This window comes from Zea mays, chromosome 3 (assembly GCF_902167145.1).
Source record: "Zea mays cultivar B73 chromosome 3, Zm-B73-REFERENCE-NAM-5.0, whole genome shotgun sequence".
Lineage (NCBI taxonomy): Eukaryota > Viridiplantae > Streptophyta > Magnoliopsida > Poales > Poaceae > Zea > Zea mays.
Window position 1 is genome coordinate 226,743,401 of NC_050098.1, and position 24,883 is coordinate 226,768,283.

The 24,883-nt window shown below is 51.6% G+C and overlaps 1 protein-coding gene across 1 annotated transcript; it reads left to right on the top strand.

Moving 5' to 3' along the window:
• Window positions 1-13,743: 13,743 nt before the first annotated feature.
• LOC100191271 (uncharacterized) lies at window positions 13,744-18,963 on the top strand. The gene is made up of 8 exons (NM_001136705.2): window positions 13,744-13,941; window positions 14,049-14,132; window positions 14,517-14,574; window positions 14,682-14,782; window positions 15,351-15,446; window positions 15,541-15,634; window positions 16,814-17,051; window positions 18,206-18,963. The coding sequence occupies exons 1-8, from the start codon at window positions 13,870-13,872 to the stop codon at window positions 18,582-18,584; spliced, it is 1,122 nt and encodes a 373-aa protein (NP_001130177.1). The 5' UTR covers window positions 13,744-13,869; the 3' UTR covers window positions 18,585-18,963.
• The last annotated feature ends 5,920 nt before the right edge of the window (window positions 18,964-24,883 follow it).

Genomic DNA, 24,883 nt, shown 5'->3' on the forward strand with positions numbered 1-24,883 from the left:
TTCGACTTGGGAGTATCCCTTGGCCACAAGTCGGGCTTTGTTCCTTGTCACCACACCATGCTCGTCTTGCTTGTTGCAGAAGACCCACTTGGTTCCTACAACATTTTGATTAGGACGTGGAACTAAATGCCATACCTCGTTCCTAGTGAAGTTGTTGAGCTCCTCTTGCATCGCCACCACCCAATCCGAATCTTGTAGTGCTTCCTCTACCCTATGTGGCTCAATAGAGGAAACAAAAGAATAATGCTCACAAAAATGTGCAACACGAGATCTAGTGGTTACCCCCTTATGAATATCGCCGAGGATGGTGTCGACGGGGTGATCTCGTTGGATTGCTTGGTGGACTCTTGGGTGTGGCGGCCTTGGTTCTTCATCCTCCTTGTCTTGATCATTTGCATCTCCCCCTTGATCATTGTCGTCATCTTGAGATGGCTCATCTCTTTGATCTTCTTCTTCATCAACTTGAGCCTCATCCTCATTTTGAGTTGGTGGAGATGCTTGCGTGGAGGAGGATGGTTGATCTTGTGCATTTGGAGGCTCTTCGGATTCCTTAGGACACACATCCCCAATGGACATGTTCCTTAGCGCGATGCATGGAGCCTCTTCATCATCTATCTCATCAAGATCAACTTGCTCTACTTGAGAGTCGTTAGTCTCATCAAACACAACTTCACAAGAAACTTCAACTAGTCCCGAGGACTTGTTAAAGACTCTATATGCCCTTGTGTTTGAGTCATATCCTACTAAAAAGCCTTCTACAGTCTTAGGAGCAAATTTAGATTTTCTACCTATTTTAACAAGAATAAAGCATTTGCTACCAAAGACTCGAAAATATGAAATATTGGGCTTTTTACCGGTTAGGAGTTCGTATGATGTCTTCTTGAGGATTCGGTGTAGATACAATCGGTTGATGGCGTAGCAGGCGGTGTTGACCGCCTCGGCCCAAAACCGATCCGAAGTCTTGTACTCATCAAGCATGGTTCTTGCCATGTCCAATAGAGTTCTATTCTTCCTCTCCACTACACCATTTTGTTGTGGCGTGTAGGGAGAAGAGAACTCATGCTTGATGCCCTCCTCCTCAAGGAAGCCTTCAATTTGAGAGTTCTTGAACTCTGTCCCGTTGTCGCTTCTAATTTTCTTGATCCTTAAGCCGAACTTGTTTTGAGCCCGTCTCAAGAATCCTTTTAAGGTCTCTTGGGTATGAGATTTTTCCTGCAAAAAGAATACCCAAGTGAAGCGAGAGTAATCATCCACAATAACTAGACAGTACTTACTCCCGTCGATGCTTATGTAAGCTATCGGGCCGAATAGGTCCATGTGTAGGAGCTTCAGTGGCCTGTCAGTCGTCATGATGTTCTTGTGTGGATGATGAACACCAACTTGCTTCCCTGCTTGGCATGCGCTACATATCCTGTCTTTCTCAAAATGAACATTTGTTAATCCTAAAATGTGCTCTCCCTTTAGAAGCTTATGAAGATTCTTCATCCCAACATGGGCTAGTCGGCGGTGTCAAAGCCAACCCATGTTAGTCTTAGCAATTAAGCAAGTGTCGAGTTCAGCTCTATCAAAATTTACCAAGTATAGCTGACCCTCTAACACTCCCTTAAATGCTATTGAATCATCACTTCTTCTAAAGACAGTGACACCTACATCAGTAAAAAGACAGTTGTAGCCCATTTGACATAATTGAGATACGGAAAGCAAATTGTAATCTAGAGAGTCTACAAGAAAAACATTGGAAATGGAATGGTCAGGTGATATAGCAATTTTACCCAATCCTTTGACCAAACCTTGGTTTCCATCCCCGAATGTGATCGCTCTTTGGGGATCTTGGTTTTCTCATATGAGGAGAACATCTTCTTCTCCCCTGTCATATGGTTTGTGCACCCGCTGTCGATTATCCAACTTGAGCCCCCGGATGCATAAACCTACAAGACAATTTTAGTTCTTGACTTTAGGTACCCAAATGGTTTTGGGTCCTTTGGCATTAGACACAAGAACTTTGGGTACCCAAACACAAGTCTTTGATCCCTTGTGTTTGCCCCCAACATACTTGGCAACTACCTTGCCGGATTTGTTAGTTAACACATAAGAAACATCAAAAGTTTTAAATGAAATGCTATGGTCATTTGATGCACTAGGAGTTTTCTTCTTAGGCAACTTAGCACAGGTTGGTTGCCTAGAACTAGATGTCTCACCCTTATACATAAAATCATGATTAGGGCCAGAGTGAGACTTCCTAGAGTGAATTCTCCTAATTTTGCTCTCGGGATAACCGGTAGGGTACAAAATGTAACCCTCGTTATCCTGAGGCATGGGAGCCTTGCCCTTAACAAAATTAGATAATCTCTTAGGAGGGGCATTAAGTTTGACATTGTCCCCCTTTTGGAAGCCAATGCCATCCTTGATGCCAGGGCGTCTCCCACTATAAAGCATACTACGAGCAAATTTAAATTTTTCATTTTCAAGTTCATGCTCGGCAATTTTAGCATCTAATTTTGCTATATGATCATTTTGTTGCTTAATTAAGACCATATGATCATGAATAGCATCAATATCAACATCTCTACATCTAGTGCAAATAGAAACATGCTCAATGGTAGATGTAGAGGGTTTGCAAGATTTTAATTCTACAACCTTAGCATGTAATATATCATTTTCACTTCTAAGGTTAGAAATAGTAACATTGCAAACATCAAAATCTTTAACCTTAGCAAGCAATTTTTCATTTTCATTCCTAAGGCTAGTAATAGAAATGTTCAATTCTTCAATCTTAGCAAGCAAATCAACATTATCATTTCTAGGATTGGGAATTGAAACATCACAAGCAATTGAATCAACCTTGGCAATTAAATTTGCATTCTCATTCCTAAGGTTGACAATAGTATCATGGCAAGTGCTTAGCTCACTAGATAATTTTTCACATTTTTCTACTTCTAGAGCATAAGCATTCTTAACCTTAACATGCTTCTTATTTTCCTTAATTAGGAAGTCCTCTTGAGAATCTAAGAGGTCATCCTTCTCATGAATCGCACTAATTAATTCATTTAATTTTTCTTTTTGTTGCATGTTGAGGTTGGCAAAAAGAATGCGTAAGTTATCCTCCTCATCACTAGCATTATCCTCATCACTAGCATTATCCTCATCACTAGAGGTTTCATATTTAGTGGAGGCTCTTGATTTTACCTTCTTCTTTTTGTCGTCTTTTGCCATGAGGCACTTGTGGCCGACGTTGGGGAAGAGGAGTCCCTTGGTGACGGCGATGTTGGCGGCGTCCTCGTCGGAGGAGGAGTCGGTGGAGCTCTCGTCGGAGTCCCACTCGCGGCACACATGCGCATCGCCGCCTTTCTTCTTGTGGTACCTCTTCTTTTCCTTTCTTCTCCCCTTCTTGTCGTCGCCCCTGTCACTGTCACTAGAAATAGGACATTTGGCAATAAAGTGACCGGGCTTACCACATTTGTAGCAAACCTTCTTGGAGCGGGGCTTGTAATCCTTCCCTCTCCTTTGCTTGAAAATTTGGCAGAAACTCTTGATGATGAGCGCCATTTCCTCATTGTCGAGCTTGGAGGCGTCGATGGGTTGTCTACTTGACGTAGACTCATCATTCTTCTCCTCCATCGCCTTGAATGCCACCGGTTGTGCTTCGGGCGTGGAGGGGCCATCTAGCTCGTTGATCTTCTTTGAGCCTTTGATCATCAATTCAAAGCTCACAAAATTCCCGATTACTTCCTCGGGAGTCATTAGTGTATATCTAGGATTGCCACGAATTAATTGAACTTGAGTAGGGTTAAGGAAAACAAGTGATCTAAGAATAACCTTAACCACTTCGTGGTCATCCCATTTTTTGCTCCCGAGGTTGCGCACTTGGTTCACCAAGGTTTTGAGCCGATTGTACATGTCTTGTGGCTCCTCCCCTTGGCGAAGACGGAAGCGACCGAGCTCCCCCTCGATCGTCTCCCGCTTGGTGATCTTGGTCACCTCGTCTCCTTCGTGCGCGGTCTTTAGCACGTCCGAAATCTCCTTAGCACTCTTCAATCCTTGCACCTTATTATACTCCTCTCGACTTAGAGAGGCAAGGAGTATAGTTGTGGCTTGGGAGTTGAAGTGTTGGATTTGGGCCACTTCGTCCTCATCATAATCTTCATCCCCTATGGATGGTACCTGTACACCAAACTCAACAACATCTCATATACTTTTGTGGAGTGAGGTTAGGTGATATCGCATCATATCACTCCACCTAGCATAATCTTCACCATCAAATGTTGGTGGTTTGCCTAATGGAACGGAAAGTAAAGGTGTATGTTTAGGAATGCGAGGATAGCGTAGGGGGATCTTACTAAACTTCTTGCGCTCATGGCGCTTAGAAGTAACGGACGGCACGTCAGAGCCAGAGGTGGAAGGTGATGAAGTATCGGTCTCGTAGTAGACCACCTTCCTCATCTTCTTTTTCTTGTCGCCACTCCGTCACGACTTGTGGGAAGAGGATTTCTTTTCCTTCCCCTTCCCTTTGTTGCGGGACTCTTCTGATGAAGTCTTCTCGTGACTTGTAGTGGGCTTGTCGCCGGTCTCCATCTCCCTCTTGGCGTGATCTCCCGACATCACTTCGAGCGGTTAGGCTCTAATGAAGCATCGGGCTCTGATACCAATTGAAAGTCGCCTAGAGGGGGGTGAATAGGGCGAAACTGAAATTTACAAAGTTAATCACAACTACAAGCCGGGTTAGCGTTAGAAATAATAATGAGTCCGAGAGAGAGGGCGCAAAACAAATCGCAAGCGAATAACGAGTGTGACACACGGATTTGTTTTACCGAGGTTCGGTTCTTGCAAACCTACTCCCCGTTGAGGTGGTCACAAAGACCGGATCTCTTTCAACCCTTTCCCTCTCTCAAACGATCCCTCGGACCGAGTGAGCTTCTCTTCTCAATCAATCGGAACACAAAGTTCCCGCAAGGACCACCACACAATTGGTGCCTCTTGCCTTCATTACAAATGAAATGATCACAAGAAAGAATGAGAGAAAGAAGCAATCCAAGCGCAAGAGCTCAAAAGAACACAACAAATCTCTCTCACTAATCACTAAAGCCTTGTGTGGAATTGGGAGAGGATTTGATCACTTTAGTGTGTCTTGTATTGAATGCTTAGCTCTTGTAAATAGTTGGAAGGTGGAAAACTTGGATGACTTGAATGTGGGGTGGTTGGGGTATTTATAACCCCAACCACCAAACTAGTCGTTTGGTGAAGGCTGCTGTCGACGGGCGCACTGGACAGTCCGGTGCACCACCGGACACTGTCCAGTGCGCCAGCCACGTCACCCGGCCGTTAGGGTTCGACTGTTGGAGCTCTGACTGGTGGGGTCGCCTGGCTGTCCGGTGGTGCACCGGACAGGTACTGTAGGCTGTCTGGTGTGCCTCCCGCGCGTGCTCTGACTCTGGCGCGCACTGTAGCGCATTAAATGCCTCTGCAGGTGACCGTTGGCGCCGTAGTAGCCGTTGCTTCCGCTGGCACACCGGACAGTCCGGTGTGCACCGGACACTGTCCGGTGACTCACCGGACAGTCCGGTGAATTATAGCGGAGCGCCCTTGGAAATTCCCGAAGGTAGCGAGTTTGGCTTCGACCGCCCTGGTGCACCGGACACTGTCCGGTGGCACACCGGACAGTGCGGTGCGCCAGACCAGGGTACCTTCCGGGTTGTCTTTTGCTCTATTGTTTGAACCCTTTTCTTGGTCTTTTTATTGGTTTGTTGTGAACATTTGGCACCTGTAGAACTTATAGACTAGAGTAAACTAGTTAGTTCAATTATTTGTGTTGGGTAATTCAACCACCAAAATCAATTAGGAATATAGGTGTAAGCCTAATTCCCTTTCAGGTCCCGAACTCCATCATCATCGACAACGGCACCCAGTTCACTGGCAGAAAGTTCCTGGACTTCTGCGAGGACCACCACATTCGGGTGGACTGGACCGCCGTAGCTCACCCCATGACGAATGGGCAGGTAGAGCGTGCCAACGGCATGATTCTGCAAGGACTCAAGCCACGGATTTACAATGACCTCAACAAATTCGGCAGGCGATGGATGAAGGAGCTCCCCTCGGTGGTCTGGAGTCTGAGAACGACGCCAAGCCGAGCCACGGGCTTCACGCCGTTCTTTCTAGTCTATGGGGCCGAGGCTATCTTGCCCACAGACTTAGAATACGGATCCCCGAGGACGAGGGCATACGACGACCGAAGCAACCGGACCAACCAAGCAGACTCACTGGACCAGCTGGAAGAGGCTCAGGACATGGCCTTACTACACTCGGCAAGGTATCAACAGTCCCTGCGACGCTACCACGCCCGAGGGGTTCGGTCCCGAGACCTCCAGGTGAGGGACTTGGTGCTTCGGCTACGACAAGACTCCCGAGGACGCCACAAGCTCACGCCTCCCTGGGAAGGGCCGTTCATCATCGCCAAGATTTTGAAGCCCGGAACATACAAGATGGCCAACAGTCAAGGCGAGGTCTACAACAACGCTTGGAACATCCGACAGCTACGTCGCTTCTACCCTTAAGATGTTTTCAAGTCGTTCATATACCTCGTTTACATACGCAAATAAAGTCTAACCATCAAGGAAGGGTCAGCCTTGCCTCGGCAAAGCCCGACCCTCCCTCGGGGGCTAGAGGGGGGAACCCCCTCTGCGTCAAAATTTTCCTCGAAAAAAGTCTTCCACCAAAGCGACTTTCGTGTTTCCCGGCTATATCAGTAACAGAACCCCGAGAAACGAATAAGAGTGCATGTAAGTGGCAAGGCCGACCAAGCCGAGGGACTCCTACGCCTCCGGGATACGGATACCTCACTCGTCACCTACCGCGAAAAATAACTCTTACTTGGGTAAGCGATCCTGTACTGACGAACAAGTCTGGATACGCGAAACAGGAGGAAAAGAGACACAACTTTATATCACGACGATAAAGTGTTCAGGCCTCGGCGGCCGCGAAAGACACATACATATTCAAATTAAACTGCTCCGGCAGAATCAGGCATCGCCCGGGGGAGGAGCTGCACCCTCGGCTTCGTTTCCACCCTCGGCGAGATCCGCCCCGCCCTCGGACGGCGGCGCAAGCGGAAGGATCTCCGCCTCGAAAGTGGACGCCAACACCACGCTTGGGCCCGCGGCGGCCGCATCAAGCCTCTGAACTTCGGCCAGGGCAGCTTCATCTTCGTCGGGAAGGCAGTACCCCTCGCTGACCCGCTCCAGATCCACATCGTAGTGGGAAGCGAGCACGACAAAGGCCCGCCTAACGCCGTGACGCAACGCCTCGCGGAGTCTGCCGCGCGCGTGGTCACCCAAGGCCTGCAGGCGACTTTGGGGGAGCTCTCCGAGGGGACGTCGTCAAGACCAAAGATCTGGCAGAAGGCCGAGACAGCCTCGGACATGGCCACGCGGTCGGCCTCCTTCTGCTCAGCCGCCTGGGCAAGTGCCTTGGCGGACTCGTTGAGGGCAGACTCGAGCTCTGCAAACAGCCAAAACAGAAGTCTTCAAACACGAGTTGAAGAATGAAGCTGAATCAAAATCTCAAAACAGCCAAGACATACCTTCGGCCCGGGCACGCTGCTCCGAGGCTGCGGCTTGGGCGGACTGAGCAGACCCGACGGCCACGGCCAGGTCCGCCACAAGGGCTCCGGCCCGAGCAGACACCTCGGCTAGCTGGCCTCCAAGGGCCTCAGCCCGGCTTTCAGCCTCAGCGGCTGGCCCCGAGATTGGTCCCGCTCACCGATGACCTGGCCAAGCTCCAACTGCCGTCGCTGCGCCTCTGCGCGCGCCGCCGCTGCCTCTGCCCCCAGCTCATCACAGAGCAACCGAAGGTCCGCCGCCTCGGCGCTCCGTTGGGAGAGGCGCTCGGTGGCCTTGGCAAGCGTGGTCCTTAGGAACCACAGCGAACCCTAGACGTCGGCCTCGCGGCGAATAAACGACGACTTAGCGGTGCTCAGATCCGTCAGATCCTGAGGAAGGGAAGCAGGGCGTCACAAAGAATGCCTTGCTCACATGAAAGGTATGCCTGGAATCCTTACCTGGAGGATCCAGGGAACGTCCCTGGAAAGGACCTCCAAGGTCGACCGAAGCGACCCCACCGTTGCCTCGACACAGTCACGAAGCTCGTCCCAAGCCTGCTCCTCTCGCTCATCGTCAAGAACAAAGAGGGGTTTTGAGGCACCACGGGTCCAGAACCGGAGCCTCTCCCCACGCCGTTCATTGGGACCTCGCCGCGCGAGGATGAGGTCGCCGCTCCCCAGGACGGGTCGCGGTTCTGCGCCCCCCTCCTCCAAGGCGTCGGCACCCCCTGCGGTCGGCGCATCAAGTACCTCCTCGACTAAGGGGGCAGGCCTCCGATCACCAACCTCGGGTAGCAGCGCCTCAGCCATCTCAGCATCGGCGGCGACGGATGGCCCCACGGGCAGAACGGCAACAGCCTCGGGCGAGGCTGGTGCCGGCGTCGGCAACACGTCAGGTGGTGTGAAGGCCGCGGCCGCGCCAGTAGTCTCCCCGGCACGACGGCCGCCTCAGCAGAGGGGTCAGCCTGAGGAGCCCGCCCCACGGCAACTCGCGCCGCCTGAGCCCCCCCGCTTTGGGGCATCTTGTGAGGAGGTCAGCCGGCCGGCGAGGCCCGGTGCGGCACTGGCTGCAAAAGCCGACGCCGTCTTGAGGACCTTCCGGGGAGCCAGACTGGTCGAGCCATGCCTCCGTTTGCTGGGAGGAAAAGGAAAGGCAGGATCAGGACATACGAAGAAGGAACCGGGACAGAGGTATCCTCAGATACTCACCCACTCCGGGCCACGACCAATCGTGCCTGCGGGGAGGCCCCTCGAGCCTCGGTCCCCGCGGGCACCACCAAGGTTTGCCCCGCTGCCGGCTTCGGCACCATCCCTGCCACGGGCGCCCGGGGCGCCGAAGGGACGGTCCGCCCAAGCGCAGACACGACGACCTGAGGATCAGCCTCCTGTGCTGCCGGCACGGGCAACGGCTCTTCAGGGACAGGCGGGTCGTCCTGACTCCCCGAGGTCACCTCAACCACCTCGGCCAAGGGGTAAAGTACCCCCCTCGGCCTGCCCCTGTTCTTCGGACCGGGACCCTGATGCCCCGGCCCTGGATACTGATGGCGCCAGCCCACTCGGGGGCTGGCTCGACGACCCCGGGCCCAGCCGCAGATCTGGGCTGAGGCCGAGACGGGCCGCCATGTTGTCGTCCTCGTCGTCATCGTCATCGTCGTCGTCGTCAGGCGTCTCCGGCGACGGCTCCCTCGGGAGCCCGTCCCTCTCCTGCTTCCGACGATGCCTCTCCAAGGCGTCCCGAGCCCGCATCCGCTCGCGGGCCCGAGCCTTTTTTGCGTCCTTCTTCTCCTTCTTCTCCGCAGCAACCCTCCACGCGGCTCGGTCCACCGCGTCCTCCGGGACCGGTGGCAGAAAAGGTTTGTGAAACCCCAACTCCTGGAGACGGACGGAAATCTCGGCTGTGAGAACCAAGGGCAATCTGACACAAGAAGGAAGAAGGAGCGGACACTCACCAGGGATATGCACCCGCGCTCGGGACACATCGAGGGCTGGGTAAGAGCACCGGCGTCCAGCTTTCCTACCGTGCCGGCTACCCGCCTGTGGAGGTCATCGGCGGGGAGGGGGACCGAGGACATCTGCGAACCCTCCAAGCCGACCCCCGGCGTCATCTCCGAAAGCAGCAGCCGCCGCTCCGTCAAGGGGAGCACCCTCCAGCGATGGATGGCGGCGACCACCCCCGCGGCGGTAAGCCCTCCGTCTCGCAACTCCTGCAAGGCCTCCAGAAGAGGCTGGAGATTCTTCTGTCTGTCGCGCGGGGCCCCATAGCGCCAGTTGCTGCCGGCGGCGGTCACCACTCGTTGAGAAAACGACGGGAGCCTCCCATCGTCGTTTCGAAGGTAAAACCACCGGCGCTGCCACCCCTTGTTCGAAGACACAAGGATGGCGGGGATGTACTGTTGCGCACACGCCTGCCTCAACTGGAGGATGCAGCCGCCGGCCCGCACCGCCATGCAAACTCTCCTTTCCCCCGTTGTCAAGGCAAAAGGCTCCGCGGAGAAGAGATGGGTCCACAGATCCCAGTGGGGGTCAATCCCCAAAAACCCTTCGCAAACCGTCGCGAAGATGGCTTCTTGCGCGATGGAGTTGGGGCTGAGATTGTGCAGCTCCACCCCGTAGAAATGCTGAATCGCCCGCATGAAGCGACTTGCTGGCACTCCGAACCCCCACTCATGGAAAGAGACGAAACTCAGCACATACCCCGACGACGGGGACGGGGCGGCTCCGCTCGGAGGGGCCATCCACTCCGGCTGCGGGTCACCGGAGAGGGGACGAAGCAAACCATCGGCAACAAGGGCCTCCAAATCGTCCGTCGTGACAGTGGATAAAGGCCACGGGTCGTGCGGCGAAACGACGGTTACCCGGTCGGCCATCACCAAGCGAAGGAGGTGGCGGCGGAGCGGACAAAGTGCGCGGTTTTCTTTCTCTGGCTATTCCCTCAGGTTACGGAAACCTAAGCGGGAGGCGAGCAGCAGAGTAAAGAACCACCACCGGTCCCTCTTCCGAATATATAAAGGCCCGGGCGAGACCCGTTCAACACTCCGCCCGAACCCGCCGCGAAATCCAAAACTCGATGGCGAAATGACCGTTCCTCGAACGGCTCGCACAACGGCTGCCCCGCGAAACACTCGTCCCGTCGCATTAACTCTGCGGCAGGGCAAGCGGCACCTTTGGCAGGCGAAGCAGGCGACGCTTCACCTCCGCCATGATGACCGCGTCAAAAAAAAGGTATGCCACGTCGTTCAATTTCATATCCCTTTTTCTCTTCCCCTTTCTCTCTCTTGCTACAGGGACCGGGAAAGGGGATACTCCAAAAGGGATCCTTCTCCGCGAAGGAAGCGGGCCCCGAGCCCCCTACTGATCAGAGGTTCGAAGGCTGGCCCCTCGGAAGGGTTCGACAGCCGCCTCAGAGCACTCGGGCTCCGCGCCCACTACTGGTCAGAGGTTCGAAGGCTGGCCCCTCAGAAGGATTCGACAACCGCCTCAGGCCACTCGGGCTCCGCGCCCACTACTGATCAGGGGTTCATAGGCTAGCCCCCGAAGGGTTCGACAGCCGCCTCAGAGCACGCAGAGCGAAGGATGACTCTGGGTACGTCCGATACATGGCCGAGGCTCGGGCTACGCTCCCGAGGTACCCTAGGACATTTCCGAGACCAGCAAGAGCGATTCTGTAACGGAATCCCATCATAGGGAGGCATCGAGCCCTCGGACCCTATCAAACGGGACCGGGTCCGACAAATCACCTGCAGGTACTTTTGGAGGGCGCCTCTGGGCCACTAACCGACCCTTATCGAACGGGGCACGGGCGTCCACTCGGATCACCCGTTAGCAACTCACTGGAGACACCATGTTCGGCGCCCTCTGAGGGCAGCATGGCGCTTTTCCCCCTCCTCCTTGCGGAAAGGCGACGAAGGGGCATATGAAAAAAGCCGAGTCAGTCCTTGACCGTCCTCTCGCTCTGTGCGGAGGATCAGTGGCTGCTCTCACAAACCCGGCTGCGGCCAAAACGTTGACAACGTCAACATACCAGCCCGAGAACTCGGAACCTGACTATGCACCCGGGCAACGACCAGTTCGCATGAGGGAACAACCAGACCGGCCGAGGCATCACGAAAGGCATTAAGACCTCGAAGGAGTCAAACCACTCCTCCGAAGTCCTCGGGGGCTACACCCGGTGGGTGCGCTCGCGCGCACCCACCGGAACGAAATGCAACCGAGAGAGGCCGGTCCCCTTGCAAAAAAGTGCGACAAAAGCCTCCAAGCGAGTACCAACACTCCCTTCGAGGCTCGGGGGCTACTGTCGGGGACCATAATTAGGGTACCCCCAAGACTCCTAATCTCAGCTGGTAACCCCCATCAGCACAAAGCTGCAAAGGCCTGATAGGCGCAATTCAGGTCAAGGCTCCATCCACTCAAGGGACACGATCTCGCCTCGCCCGAGCCCAGCCTCGGGCAAAGATAGCCGACCCAGGAGGATTCACGTCTCGCCCGAGGGTCTCCTCAAGCAACGGGCACACCTTCGACTCGCCCGAGGCCTAGCTCGGGCAGGCTTCGCGGAGAAGCAGCCTTGGCCAGATCGCCATGCCAACCGACCGTATCGCAGGAGCATTCAATGCAAGGATCGTCTGACACCTTATCCTGACGCGCGCTCCTCAGTCGGCAGGGCCGAAGTGACTGCAGTCACTTCGCCGCTCCACTGACCGACCTGACAGGAAAACAGCGCCGCCTGCCCTGCTCCGACTGCTGTGCCACCCGCCAGGGTGAGGCTGACAGCAGCCAAGTCCAGCCTCGGGAGCCATAGGAAGCTCTGCCTCGCCCGACCCCAGGGCTCAGACTCAACCTCGACTCCGGAAGACGGTCTCCGCCTCACCCGACCCCAGGGCTCGGACTCAACCTCGACTCCGGAAGACGGTCTCCGCCTCGCCCGACCCCAGGGCTCGGACTCCACCTCAACCTCGGAAGACGGTCTCCTCCTCGCCCGACCCCAGGGCTCGGACTCAACCTCGACTTCGGAAGACGGTCTCCGCCTTGCCCGACCCCAGGGCTCGGACTCAGCCTCGACCTCGGAGGAGTCACCGCCTCGCCCGACCTCGAGCTCGGACCGACCACGTCACAGGGGGGCCATCATTACCCTACCCCTAGCTAGCTCAGGCTACGGGGAACAATACCGGCGTCCCATCTGGCTCGCCCCGGTAAAACAAGTAATGATGGCACCTCGCGTGCTCCATGATGATGGCGGTTCTCAGCCCCTTACGGAAGCAAGGAGACGTCAGCAACGATCCGACAGCCCCGACAGCTGTGCTTCCACAGGGCTCAAGCACTCCTCCGACGGCCACGACATCACATGAACAGGGCAGCAACACCTCTCCAACAGCCACGTCGACATGTACACATGGCTCTAGCTCCTCCCCGCTAGACACGTTAGCACATTGCTACGCTCCCCGTTGTACACCTGGACCCTCTCCTTACATCTATAAAAGGAAGGTCCAGGGCCCTCATACGAGAAGGTGGCCGCGCGGGAGGACGGGCCGACGCACAAGGCTCTCGCTCTCTCTCTCCCTCGCGAGCGCTTGTAACCCCCTACTGCAAGCGCATCCGCCCTGGGCGCAGGACAACACGAGGCCGCAGTTCCCCTTACTGTTTTCCCCCTTATGTTCCGTCTCGCGCCGACCCATCTGGACGGGGACACGCAGCGACAATTTACTCGTCGGTCCAGGGACCCTCGAGGTCGAAACGCCGACAACTAGCCTAATCACTGTAAATGACTTTTTAAATTTAGCGGCTCTATCTCTACACCTTCGCTCTCTATTTATGGGTAATCGCTTATTCGTCATACATGGTTCAATTTACCTTTTTTAATAAAATCTATTTTAATGACTAGCTAATTCAGTAAATTTAACTAATCCTTTTAGAGCTAATCCGTAAAAGTTATTGGTGACAAGGGATCCAGGAATCCTCTTATTATTTAGTTTTAAATAGTAAAAAGATTCTTTACCTATAAATTCTCTCCAATTTCGCTGTCACCACACCTATTATTGATGGGGACCAAAACGTCACGCAACTCTGACCGAGTTCAGATGGGTCCAGATTAAAAAGGATGCTAAGCTCGATGGGTGTGTGTGATTATATAATGGACATTGTAAATCCAGGGGAGCGAAGGAAAGGCAAAGGAGAAAATTTCGTAGCAATAAATAAATAAATAAAATTAATAAAAGAAAGGTGGCGTAGAGGATAGGAGGAGAACCAAGGTTGCGTCTCGAAGGTTCTTGCCTCGTTGGGAAGGGATGGCGTCGGAGGTGGAGGACGAGGCGGCGACGCCGCTGCTCGCCAACGGTGCAGCCGACGTCCGCCGGAGGGTGCGCCGCCGCGCCGCTTCCTGTCGTTTGATTTTCGTTTTCTCTTTTCTCGGATTTGGCTGCTTTTATGAGCCCTGATCTTGTCCGGCGGGTGCCGTGGTGTGCAGAGGGACCAGGCGAAGGCAATTCTGTCCACGCAGGCCGTCAGGATCGCCACCAAGGCCGAGCAGCATGAGCGCTTCATCTTTAAGGTCATTTCCCGACTCTGCCTCCGTTTAATCTCGTTATCGCTGCCTTTACTGTGCAGTTTGATGTTCACAAATCTCGCCACTCCCGTGCAGCCGTGCTCCCTTTCCTTGTCGGAACCCAAGGGAATTGTTGGCCTGCGTTTTTGCATGACAATTTTAGTGGGCATTGTGTGATAGTACTGTGATGTAACTGTTCCATGAATACGAGGAAATATTGGCGATGGATTTTTTTTTATCAAGCATTTTAGCGGAAAGGAATAAGTACCTGCACGCACTTTGTGCATTTATTGTTCGCACCGTACTGCAGAGGTTGTGGTAATAATTGGATTCGCTGGATTGGGTCTAGGGACTGTTCTTATATGGTGCTACTTCGTTTTAAATGTGCAGGTCACACACTTGCTGGGTGTTCTTGGATTTGGGGGATTTTGCTATCTCTTGGGTGCCAGTAAGCTACTGCAGCATTGATATATTTGGTTGGCTGTTACGTACTGTACACCATAAGTTTCTTGTTGGTTCCACTTGTAATGCTCAATGCTCTGATGTTGCTTGCAGGACCACAGGATGTGCCATATGTGTACTGCCTGTTCTATGTCATATTTGTTCCGCTCCGCTGGATTTACTACCGCTACAAGAAATGGCATTACTACCTTCTGGTGAGTCCTTACTGTCTCACATTTTGATGCCCCGGAAATGCGTTAAGTTGCCAGAAATGTGATTCCACAGAATTTTACTAGTTCATACTTAACGGTGTTGGTTTCAGTGTCCTACTTTATTTTAAATTTAGTTGTTATCCACAGCACAATCTTGCAACAGAAAGCTTTGTCGAAAGGATAAATATTTTAAATAGCACATACTGATATGATGAGCCGACGATATACTGTTGTATGACATTGTGCCAATATCTTGCAGACCTATTGTCACATATCTCATGTAACAAAGGAGCCACTCCATTCTAACAATGTGGAGTGTTGATGATATTTTTGTGGTGTGCCAGGAATAATTCTTTACCTGATTTACGTGATAAATAGTATGCCTACATTATTATGTCTAGGTGACTAGGTCAATATTCTAGGTTCTGTTTCATTTTATATTTTGAATGTTATCACAAATATTAGTTTGCTAGACAACAGTTTTGTGTTCTTTTGATGTGATCTTCTCAATTTCTAAAGCCATCATCTTGTCTGTAAAACCTCGAGGTTTATTTTTTTTTCTTTTCTGCAGGACTTCTGCTACTATGCCAACACCTTTCTCCTTGTAATGATTCTCTTCTACCCAGAGGATGAAAAACTTTTTATGGTTTGCTTCTCGTTTGCAGAGGTATAAAAAACTTTTCATGGTTTGCCAACACCATTCTCCTTGTTGATTTTCAGAGCTTGTCCATGATGTGTTTAATCATTTTAAATCATCACAGGGTCCGCTTGCTTGGGCATTAATTGTGTGGCGTTGCAGCTTGGTTTTCAGTTCATTTGACAAACTTGTTAGTGTCCTGATACATCTCTTACCTGGTAAGTGGTCTCAGCCATGAATATCTGGATTCAATATATACATCATTCTACTTTTCCAGTTAAAACATCATTTTGGTGTTGTGAAAATATGTAACTATTTCAGTTTATTGGCATATTTGAGTTTGACCCGTTGTGTGAGTAATCTAATACTCCGTTTGGATGTCGATATTGGAGAGGATGGAATTGAATTGGGTTGAATACCAAATCAGGCATGATATTGAAATGAGATATAATTCCAATTCTATTGTTTGGATGTCACTGAATTGGAGTTTGGAATTATGCGGTCTAATTCTAGGCAATACCGAGGGGGTGAGGCTTTGTATTGGAAGAGGGGGTTTCTAGTTATAGTCTAATTTCAGGGAATTGGGCCTCTGATTCCAAATCTCAATTCCACATGCAACGAAACAACATAATTTAGGAAAGCTGATTCCAATTCTCAATTCTGTGCTTCAATCTCTACATCCAAACGGGGTATAAGGGGACTTTTATGCTATGTTTGGATGTCGATATCGGAGAGGATGAAATTGAATTGGGTTGAATACCAAATCAGGCATGGTATTGAAATGAGATGTAATTTCAATTCTATTGTTTGGATGTCACTGAATTGGAGTTTAGAATTGTGTGGTCTAATTCCACACAATACTGAGGGGTGAGACTTTGTATTGGGAGAGGGGGTTTCTAGTTATAGTCCAATTCCCGGGAATTAAACCTCTAGTTCAAAATCTCAATTCCACGTGCAACCAAACAACATAATTTAGGAAAGCTGATTCCAGTTCCCAATTATGTGCTCCAATATCTACATCCAAACGGGGTATTAGATTATTTGAATTTGAATTTCAGTTTATTGGCATATTAGAGTATGTGGTGTTAGTGTTCTCGCTCACGATTCTTCAATCCACACATTTTGTCTGGTTGAACTTCCTTCTTTCTTTATCCCTGAGTTTCAAGGAAACTACAAATGGACTGGTGATGCCAAAATATGAAACAATAAGAAACACACAAAAATGACGCTTAACCTAAGGAATTCAACAAAAATGTGCAATTGGGCCCTTTAAGATTCAGTTGAACTATAGAAGGGTTCATCCTGAAGTTTGGTGTGGGATATACTTGTTGCCCTATCAAATTGCATTTTTTCCTGAATATTGGTCAGTCTTCATGACTGATTGAGTGCCTTTGCAGGGATTGTTCTATTCACTATCCGGTGGTGGAATCCACAAACATTTGCTGCCATGCACCCAGAAGGAAGAGATGCTAGAGTCACATGGCCATATGTGGAGGACAAATCATATCTGTGGACATGGCTTTTTTTTGTTCCGCTAGCTGCTTACACCCTGTGGCAACTTATGTATTTCCTCATAGTTAATGTCCTGCGTCGACAGAGGTTGTTAAGGGACCCTGAAGTCATGACATCCTACAGGTACATGTTTGCATTTTATTAAGGTCTATCATGCACTATACATACTGGATCACTTTGTTTTGCTTGCTATGTATCTGTATTGTTGCATGCCCTCTTGCTTTGTGCTGGGAGAAATGAACTGAATAGCCAAAAGGGCAGGTTTATGAAACAGCAAGGGAGGGAAGATGGGCTTGTGTTTGCACCTGACGCACTTACTGCATGCTTCACTTGGTTACCAGCGAATAATGATGTTAGAACTAATTAATCTACTTAATCTTTTTTTTTTGCTCAAACACGCGTGTGAACTTTGGTGCTGTTTGGTTCACGAAATGTAACGCAAAGGGTAATGGTAATGGTTTACATTCGATTACTGTCGGTAACAAGTTTGAATAGTCCGGTATCAATTTTTAGTATGGTATCTGATTACGGTGGAACTAAAACAAACATGATTTAACGTTATCACTTACCCATTACGTTACAGATATCTGAACCAAACGGTACCTTTGTGTTATCATTTAAAGAAGGGAATAAAAGGATACATACAAAGAAAACCATCCAAACACTGTGACCAAGTTCCCGAGATCGCTGGCCTTCACACCATATGGACAGTTCTTTCAGCCACAATCCTAACTAGTAACTACCATACAGGGGAGTAGTATTACTGGGTATGCAGTCGTAACAATGCTTGTTTCCAAGCAACAAGGGTAGTGTTGAGGCCTTCAATGAATTGCTTGTTGGCTCCCAAGCAACAAGGAAAAAATACAGTTCCTCGCAGTTATGGAAGTCTCATTTACATTAATGTAGTTTTGATGGTTGAGTTAGACTTAGTACAAAACTCTTCTCGTGCCGTGTGTCTAGGGGTGATAATGAGCTCTAGATTTTACGCTATAAAATTTAAGGATTGAACCCGATTAGGATCGGGCTCTATTCCTATTCATTTTTGAACTAAAACTTGTTAAGGGCCTTAACTTATTGTGAAGAAACATTTGGATCGCGATTCATTACAATCCCTATGTGTGCCTTAATTTAAGTTTGCACCTGTTTTGCATTTTGCTCACTTGCATTCCCTGGGTTCATGAGTCCTTGTTTCCTATTAGTTCGAATGAATTCTCAAATCTTGAATATCCTTGATCCCAACATAGAACCTAATGTTTATCTTATGAACTGTTTGTCAGGGAGCTCTCGAAGAAAGCACAGAAAGCGAACAACATCTGGTGGAGGCTGAGCGGACTGCTGGGTGACCGGAACCGGCAGGTCATGTACATACTGCTCCAGGCGCTGTTCACAGTGGCAACAATGGCACTGACCGTACCTATATTCCTGTCCTACCGGATGCACGTGGTGTTCCTGATACTCAAGGTGTGCGCGTCGACATGGAACGGTGGCAGCTTCATCTTGGAGGTGATGCCTCGGCAAGTAGTGCAGAAGCAGCTGAAGAAACTGGACATGAAGCCCATGGAACAGGGGAGCTCGACACAAGGTGCGCCAGGTGGTGATGGTGGCACATTGGGTAACCACCACCAGCACACATCCGAGGAGCATATCCAGGAGTGAGGAAATTGAAGCTGGATGTAAGATTAGATTTTGATGTTCACTGACACAACCTTTGTTGTCATCGAGTGCGCTTTGTGTTGGAGTTTTTCTTTAGTTCTTCCCAGTTTGTGAGTTGTGACATCTAGTCATCTATAGGTTTATAGGCTGGACGATATGGGGTGAGAGATTGTGCGTGCCCATCTTTTGTCGGGCTTGGGCAAAGATATGTCGAGATGTTTACTTTCTCTGTAGAATTTCGTGAAGCTGTTGCATTGTTCGTTTGAAGATGGCGACGATGTTCAGATGATGCTTCATGTTGAAGGACATATCTTTATTTGCTTCATTGTACCCAGATTTTATTTGCTTCATGTTGAAGGACAGACTATGATGATGCGTGCTGAGGTGATTTGCTTATTTTATTTGCTGCGTGCAAGAAAAGGTTCCTGGGAGATGCCCTGTAAATGCAGTGGGTGACCACCTGTGTTGACTGGGACCAAGTCAGAAGGTAAAAAATAACCCCTCCCTTTTTTTTGGCTTGTAAAAAATGATGTGTAGAAGGGGAAGGAAGCACGGCACTGGATTCAGGAACAAGTTGAGTATCCGCTTCTTTGTTTTCTAAGGATGTGTTTGGTTGCAATGATATAATGGGATGGGACAGTCTATCAAATAAGGTTGTTTGGTTCAGTGTTAAGGGTTGGAACAGAATTATCCCAGTATTATCCCTAGCTGTCTCAAAATTAAAGGGACGACGAAAGAGGACGCTAGAAAACGCCACCGTCCTAGCTGTCCCGCAACCTATCACACTCTAAATGTTCTCGACGTGATAAGCACGCGGCGGGATGGGTCCAGAATCCTTGCTTGACCTGTTACTATTGTTCATCAGTCATCGCAGGCATACGTCACCGTGGTGAGCTAACCAGCTTACATTTCGACCATGACCGTGAGAAAGCAGATGAACCTCAGCAATTTCCAGTGAATTCCAACAGGAGCCTGCTACGCTATATAAACATGGCAGCGTTGTATCCAAAGAGATTTTAGTTTTCCTTAATTCTGATTCTCTCCTATACCAGTGTCATATAAACCTCCTGCGATCGGAACTTGTGATCGCTCGTGGTCATAATGCGCCTGTGCGCAGTACCACTGTCATCCGCGCTTGCAGCCCTGGCGTTCGCGCTGTTCCTGCTCAACTCGGGCGTCGCCACGCGCCGCGCTCTAGGCCGCGGCGACGCCTGGGTGGTTGCGTTCGTCGCGGCCGCCACGGTGCTTGTGACCGCTCTCGTCGCCACGGTCCGCGCTCACGACCGCGCGCGCGAGGAGGGGCGCCGGGGCCTGTTCAGGGCAGTGGCGTGGGCTCAGTCCGCCGCGCTCACGGCTATGTTCGCGCACCGTGTCGCCGCGCTCCCGCAGGCCCCGGCCATGGCTTGCCTGGTCTGGACGATGGCCGGCGGCACGATAGCCGGAGGGTTCTACTGCATCTTTCTGCATGGTCGGGATGGCGCTGTCGTCGGCGCTGGTGGCCGGGATGCACGACAGGCGTAGTGCGCGTCGTTACTGTCGTACGGCCGAACTGTATATACGGGTAAAATTAGCCACTTGATTTGGTGATCAGAGATCACGCAGGGATTGGAGGGAATTGAGGGAACAATTAGTTCATTTCCCTCTCAATCCCCTTCAATTCTCTCGTGATCCCCTTGTCACCAAATCAACCCTAAGGGCTAATTTGGTAACACTATTTTCACAAGAGATTTCCATTTTTAAGAGAAAAATGAATTAATTTTCCTTAGAAAAAAATGAAAATACTATGAAAAATGTGGTTTCTAAACTAGCCCTAAAACACATATATGCTTGAGTCTTTGTTATTAGTTATTACGAGTACTAGAAATAATAAATTGGCCACCGTCCTCAGGTACGATGTGTGATTGGTTGGTGTTGTTCTGGCTGGCCACGGAGTGTTGTGGCCTTTGAAAATAGTATATATATATACGCAGAGTTGTGTACCGTCTCTTGTCTTTTTTATTTAACCCATTAACGACCTCTCAAGAAACACTATATTAAATATATGTACATGTCTTAAGAATAAGGATAAGAACATAAATGAAAAATAAATGAAAAACATATGGTTTCTTATAGTTCATTTTTATGTTGTATAATTGTATTATGTTCGGGTGAGACAAATGAAAACGATTGCATCATTTTCGACCAATTTAGCAATTTACATTTTTGTGTCGAAAATTTCAGACAAAATAGTATACATTTTCCTCTTCCTACCCTACACTACACAATTTTATGCTTTTGAACATATCACCTATCTAAAGTTTGTATCTATTATCTTAGAAGATCTTCATCACCTAGCAGCTCGTGCTTTGGACGTAAGGTATCAAATACACTTAGTTTTCTGTCTCCAAACGTCACACATTGTTAGGGTTTTGTTGCTACTTTGACGTACCATGGGTTTTATCTCTCAATGGGAGTTATCAGGGGCAGACCCATGTTGGATCGAGCGAGGGTATGAGCCTCGACTCATTTTTCTTGTTTTAGTGAACTTTTTATCTCATTTACTGTAACCATAAAGGTCCATTTGTTAGTAGCCTTCACTTAGACACCCACTCAGATTTTGGCTTCAGTCCAGGTGATACAGAAATCTCAATTGTGAGAGATCTATACACCCAAACCTGAGCATATTTTCCTTTCATCCGATATTAGGGTTTCAATTTTCCTAGTAATGGAAGGACATGGGTTAGGTTTTAACAAGGTGTTAATAGGGATGTGGGCACTTGTCAGGTACCGTAATTAGGGGTACCCCCAATACTCCTAAACACGGCCAAAAAACATCTTCAGACCAAAAACACGGCCAAAAAACACACGTTGCCACACAGGAGACGTCGAGGACAGACGTTGAGACAGAGACACAAAGGGACTCTCTCCCTCTCTCTCTCGCTCTCGCTCTCGCCCTCGCTCCCTCGCGCGACGCTTGTAACCCCTACTACAAGCACCCCGGTGCGAGATAACATAAGCCACATTTCCCTCTTGTGTTCCATCTTGCATCAACCCATCTGGGCAGGGGCACGCAGCAACAAATTCATTGGTTGGCTGACGGACCTCGCGGGTCTGAAACGCCGACAGTTGGCGCGCCAGGTAGGGGCTCGCTGCGTGTTAACGAACACCTTCCCGTTGAGTTCCAGATGGGTAGCCTCCAGCAGCCTCTTCAGCCGGGGACGGTGCTCCGCTTCGGGAGTCTCGAGTTCATGTCCCTTGACGGCAGCTACGACATAGTACTCCTCCCCCCGCAACGCGACAGCAACAACGACAGTCGGCTCGCCCGGCAGCGGCGAACCCGACGACGACTTCCCACCGTGGCAGAAGAGGAACACCCGGGTTTGTCCCGCCACCCTCCTCGCGAGGAGGAGGAGACGGGGCAACCGTGGCCATGCAGGAGGTGGCACCTCGTCGGCTGTCGGGCCAGAGCGAGTCGACGATGCCGGCACCCCTGTGGGGGCCATGTCGGGCGTTGTCCTCGCACTTGAGACAACGACGGGTGCCGCTTCCCCCAACGTGTCAACCCCGAGCGGACTGATGACGCCATCACCCTCGCAAAGGACTTGCTGGGCGTTAGCCTCGTACCTGAGATAACAGTGCAGTCCGTCCCCGACGTGACTTCCCCACCGTCCATCGACCAAGAGGTACCGTCCGTTTTCCACCCTATCCCTTTTAGATTCAGCTTCGATCCACCAAGCGACCCCACTTCGGTGAGCGCCTTCGTAAAGGCATATCCTAACCTTCCGGGGTACCATATGTGGTCATCTTGGGACCGACTGACGGCCATCTCAACCTCCGGACTCGAGGGTTCCGAGGAAGACGACGACTCCGACTTCGGTTGGGATTTCTCCGTACTCAGTGATCCTAGTGCCATGCGAGACTTCATGTCCGCATGTGACTACTGCCTCTCCGGCTGCTCTGACGATGGCCACAGCCTCGACGACGAGCGTTGCGACCCGAGTCGCGAGTGTTTCCACATCGATCAGGGGGATCACGGCGAGGACAACCACCTCGACATGTCGCAAGATGACAACGCCCCCGTGCCTGCGTCTCGCATTGACATCCCACGGGAGCTAGCTGTGGTCCCAGTCCCTGCGGGGGGTCAGGACACACAGCTCGAGCAATTCCGCGAGATGCAGGCCAAGCTCGACGAAGAAGTAGGGCAGCTTGTGCAGCTCCGACAAAACATCGAGCGGGAGTGGGCAGGCCGAGCACTTGCCGAATGAGCGCCTCATCTGACCCAAGACGTCCAGCGGCGATGCTATCCCGAACGATGCCGGAGCCATCCACCACCGAGGGGCGGCGTATCTAGGGCGAACTCAAGGGTCTCCTGGAAAACGCAACGGTCCGACGAGCCGAGAGCTCTATCTCCCGAAGGCAAGGGTTCCCCTCGGAGCATCGCGCAACGTCCTCCCGACTCATGCGGTAGGCCTCGGTCCGCACCGGACGCACGCGGGACGGGACGCCTGCTGCCCCGGATCGCTTCGGCGACGAGCACCACCGCCGCGACCGTCGAGCCCGCCACGACGAGAAGGTGCGCCGAGGCTGCCACCCCAGGCGCGGAGGACACTACGACAGTGAGGAGGACCGGAGCCCCTCGCCCGAACCACCGGGCCCGAGGGTATTCAGCCGGGCCATACGACGGGCGTCGTTCCCGGCCCGGTTCCGAGCCCCGACTACCATCACCAAGTACTCAGGGGAGACAAGGCCGGAGTTGTGGCTTGCGGATTACCGGCTGGCCTGCCAACTGGGAGGGATGGACGACGACAACCTCATCATCTGCAACCTCCCCCTTTTCCTCTCTGACGCTGCCCGAGCATGGCTGGAGCATCTGCCTCCTGCGCAGATCTCCGACTGGGACGACCTGGTCAAGGCCTTCGCGGGAAACTTCCAAGGTACGTACGTGTGCCCTGGGAACTCATGGGATCTTCGAAGCTGCCGCCAGCAAACAGGGGAATCCCTGCGAGAGTACATCCGGCGGTTTTCGAAGCAGCGCACCGAGCTGCCCAACATCACCGACTCGGACGTCATCGGGGCATTCCTCGCCGGTACCACGTGCCGGGACCTGGTGAGCAAACTCGGGCGCAAGACTCCCACCAAGGCGAGCGAATTGATGGACATTGCCACCAAGTTCGCCTCTGGTCAGGAGGCGGTCGAAGCCATCTTCCGGAAGGACAAGCAGCCTCAAGGAAGACAGAAGGAAGACGCTCCGAGGCGTCCGTCCAGCGTGGCTCAAAAAAGAAGGCCAAAAAGAAGGCGCAAGCAAAGCGTGACGCCGTTGACGCGGATCTCGTCGCTGCTGCTGAGCACAGGAATCCTCGGAAGCCTCCCGGAGGAGTCAACACGTTTGACAAGATGCTTAAGGAGTCATGTCCCTATCACAGGGGTCCCGTCAAGCACACCCTTGAGGAGTGCGACATGCTCCGGCGCTACTTCATCAAGGCGGGACCCTCGACAGAAGGTGGCAAGGACCAAGGCAACAACAAGAAGGGGGGCGACAAGGATGAGGAGTTCCCGGAGGTCCGCGACTGCTTCATTATCTACGACGGACAAGTGGCGAACGCCTCGGCTCGACACCGCAAGCAGGAGCGCCGGGAGGTCTGCTCGGTGAAGGTGGTGGCGCCAGTCTACCTATACTGGTCCGACAAGCCCATCACCTTCGACCAAGGCGACCACCCCGACTATGTGCCGAGCCCAGGAAGGTACCCGCTCGTTGTCGACCCCGTCATCAGCAACGCCGAGACCCTAGGTCTCTTGGGGATAGATCTGTCCACGATCTAGGCCGGTGCAGCACCATTTCACAGGATCGTCCCCGGTAAGCGTGTCCTGCCCCTGGGGCAACTTGATTTGCCCGTCTGCTTCGGAACTCCCTCCAACTTCCGCAGGGAAACCCTCACGTTCGAGGTGGTCGGGTTCCGAGGAACCTATCATGCGGTGCTGGGGAGACCGTGCTACGCCAAGTTCATGGCCATCCCCAACTACACGTACCTGAAGCTCAAGATGTCGGGCCCCAACGGAATCATCACTGTCGGATCCACGTACCGCCACGCTTACGAGTGCGACGTGGAATGCGTGGAGTACGCTGAGGCCATCGCCGAGTTCGAGGCCCTCATCGCCGACCTGGAATGCCTCTCCAAGGAGGCGCCTGACGCGAAGCGCCACGTCGGCAACTTCGAGCCGGCTGAGGCGGTTAAATCCGTCGCCCTCGACCCCAGCAACGTCGTCTGCAAGCAGGTCAGGATCGGCTCCGAGCTCGACCCCAAATAGGAAGCAGTGCTCGTCGA

Excerpts from the sequence above, each read along its gene's own strand:
- LOC100191271 (NM_001136705.2), top strand. The coding sequence starts at position 13,870 with ATGGCGTCGGAGGTGGAGGACGAGGCGGCGACGCCGCTGCTCGCCAAC. Across the intron at positions 14,575-14,681 it reads TTGCTATCTCTTGGGTGCCA|GACCACAGGATGTGCCATAT; the intron begins GTAAGCTACTGC and ends TGTTGCTTGCAG. Across the intron at positions 15,635-16,813 it reads CCTGATACATCTCTTACCTG|GGATTGTTCTATTCACTATC; the intron begins GTAAGTGGTCTC and ends GTGCCTTTGCAG.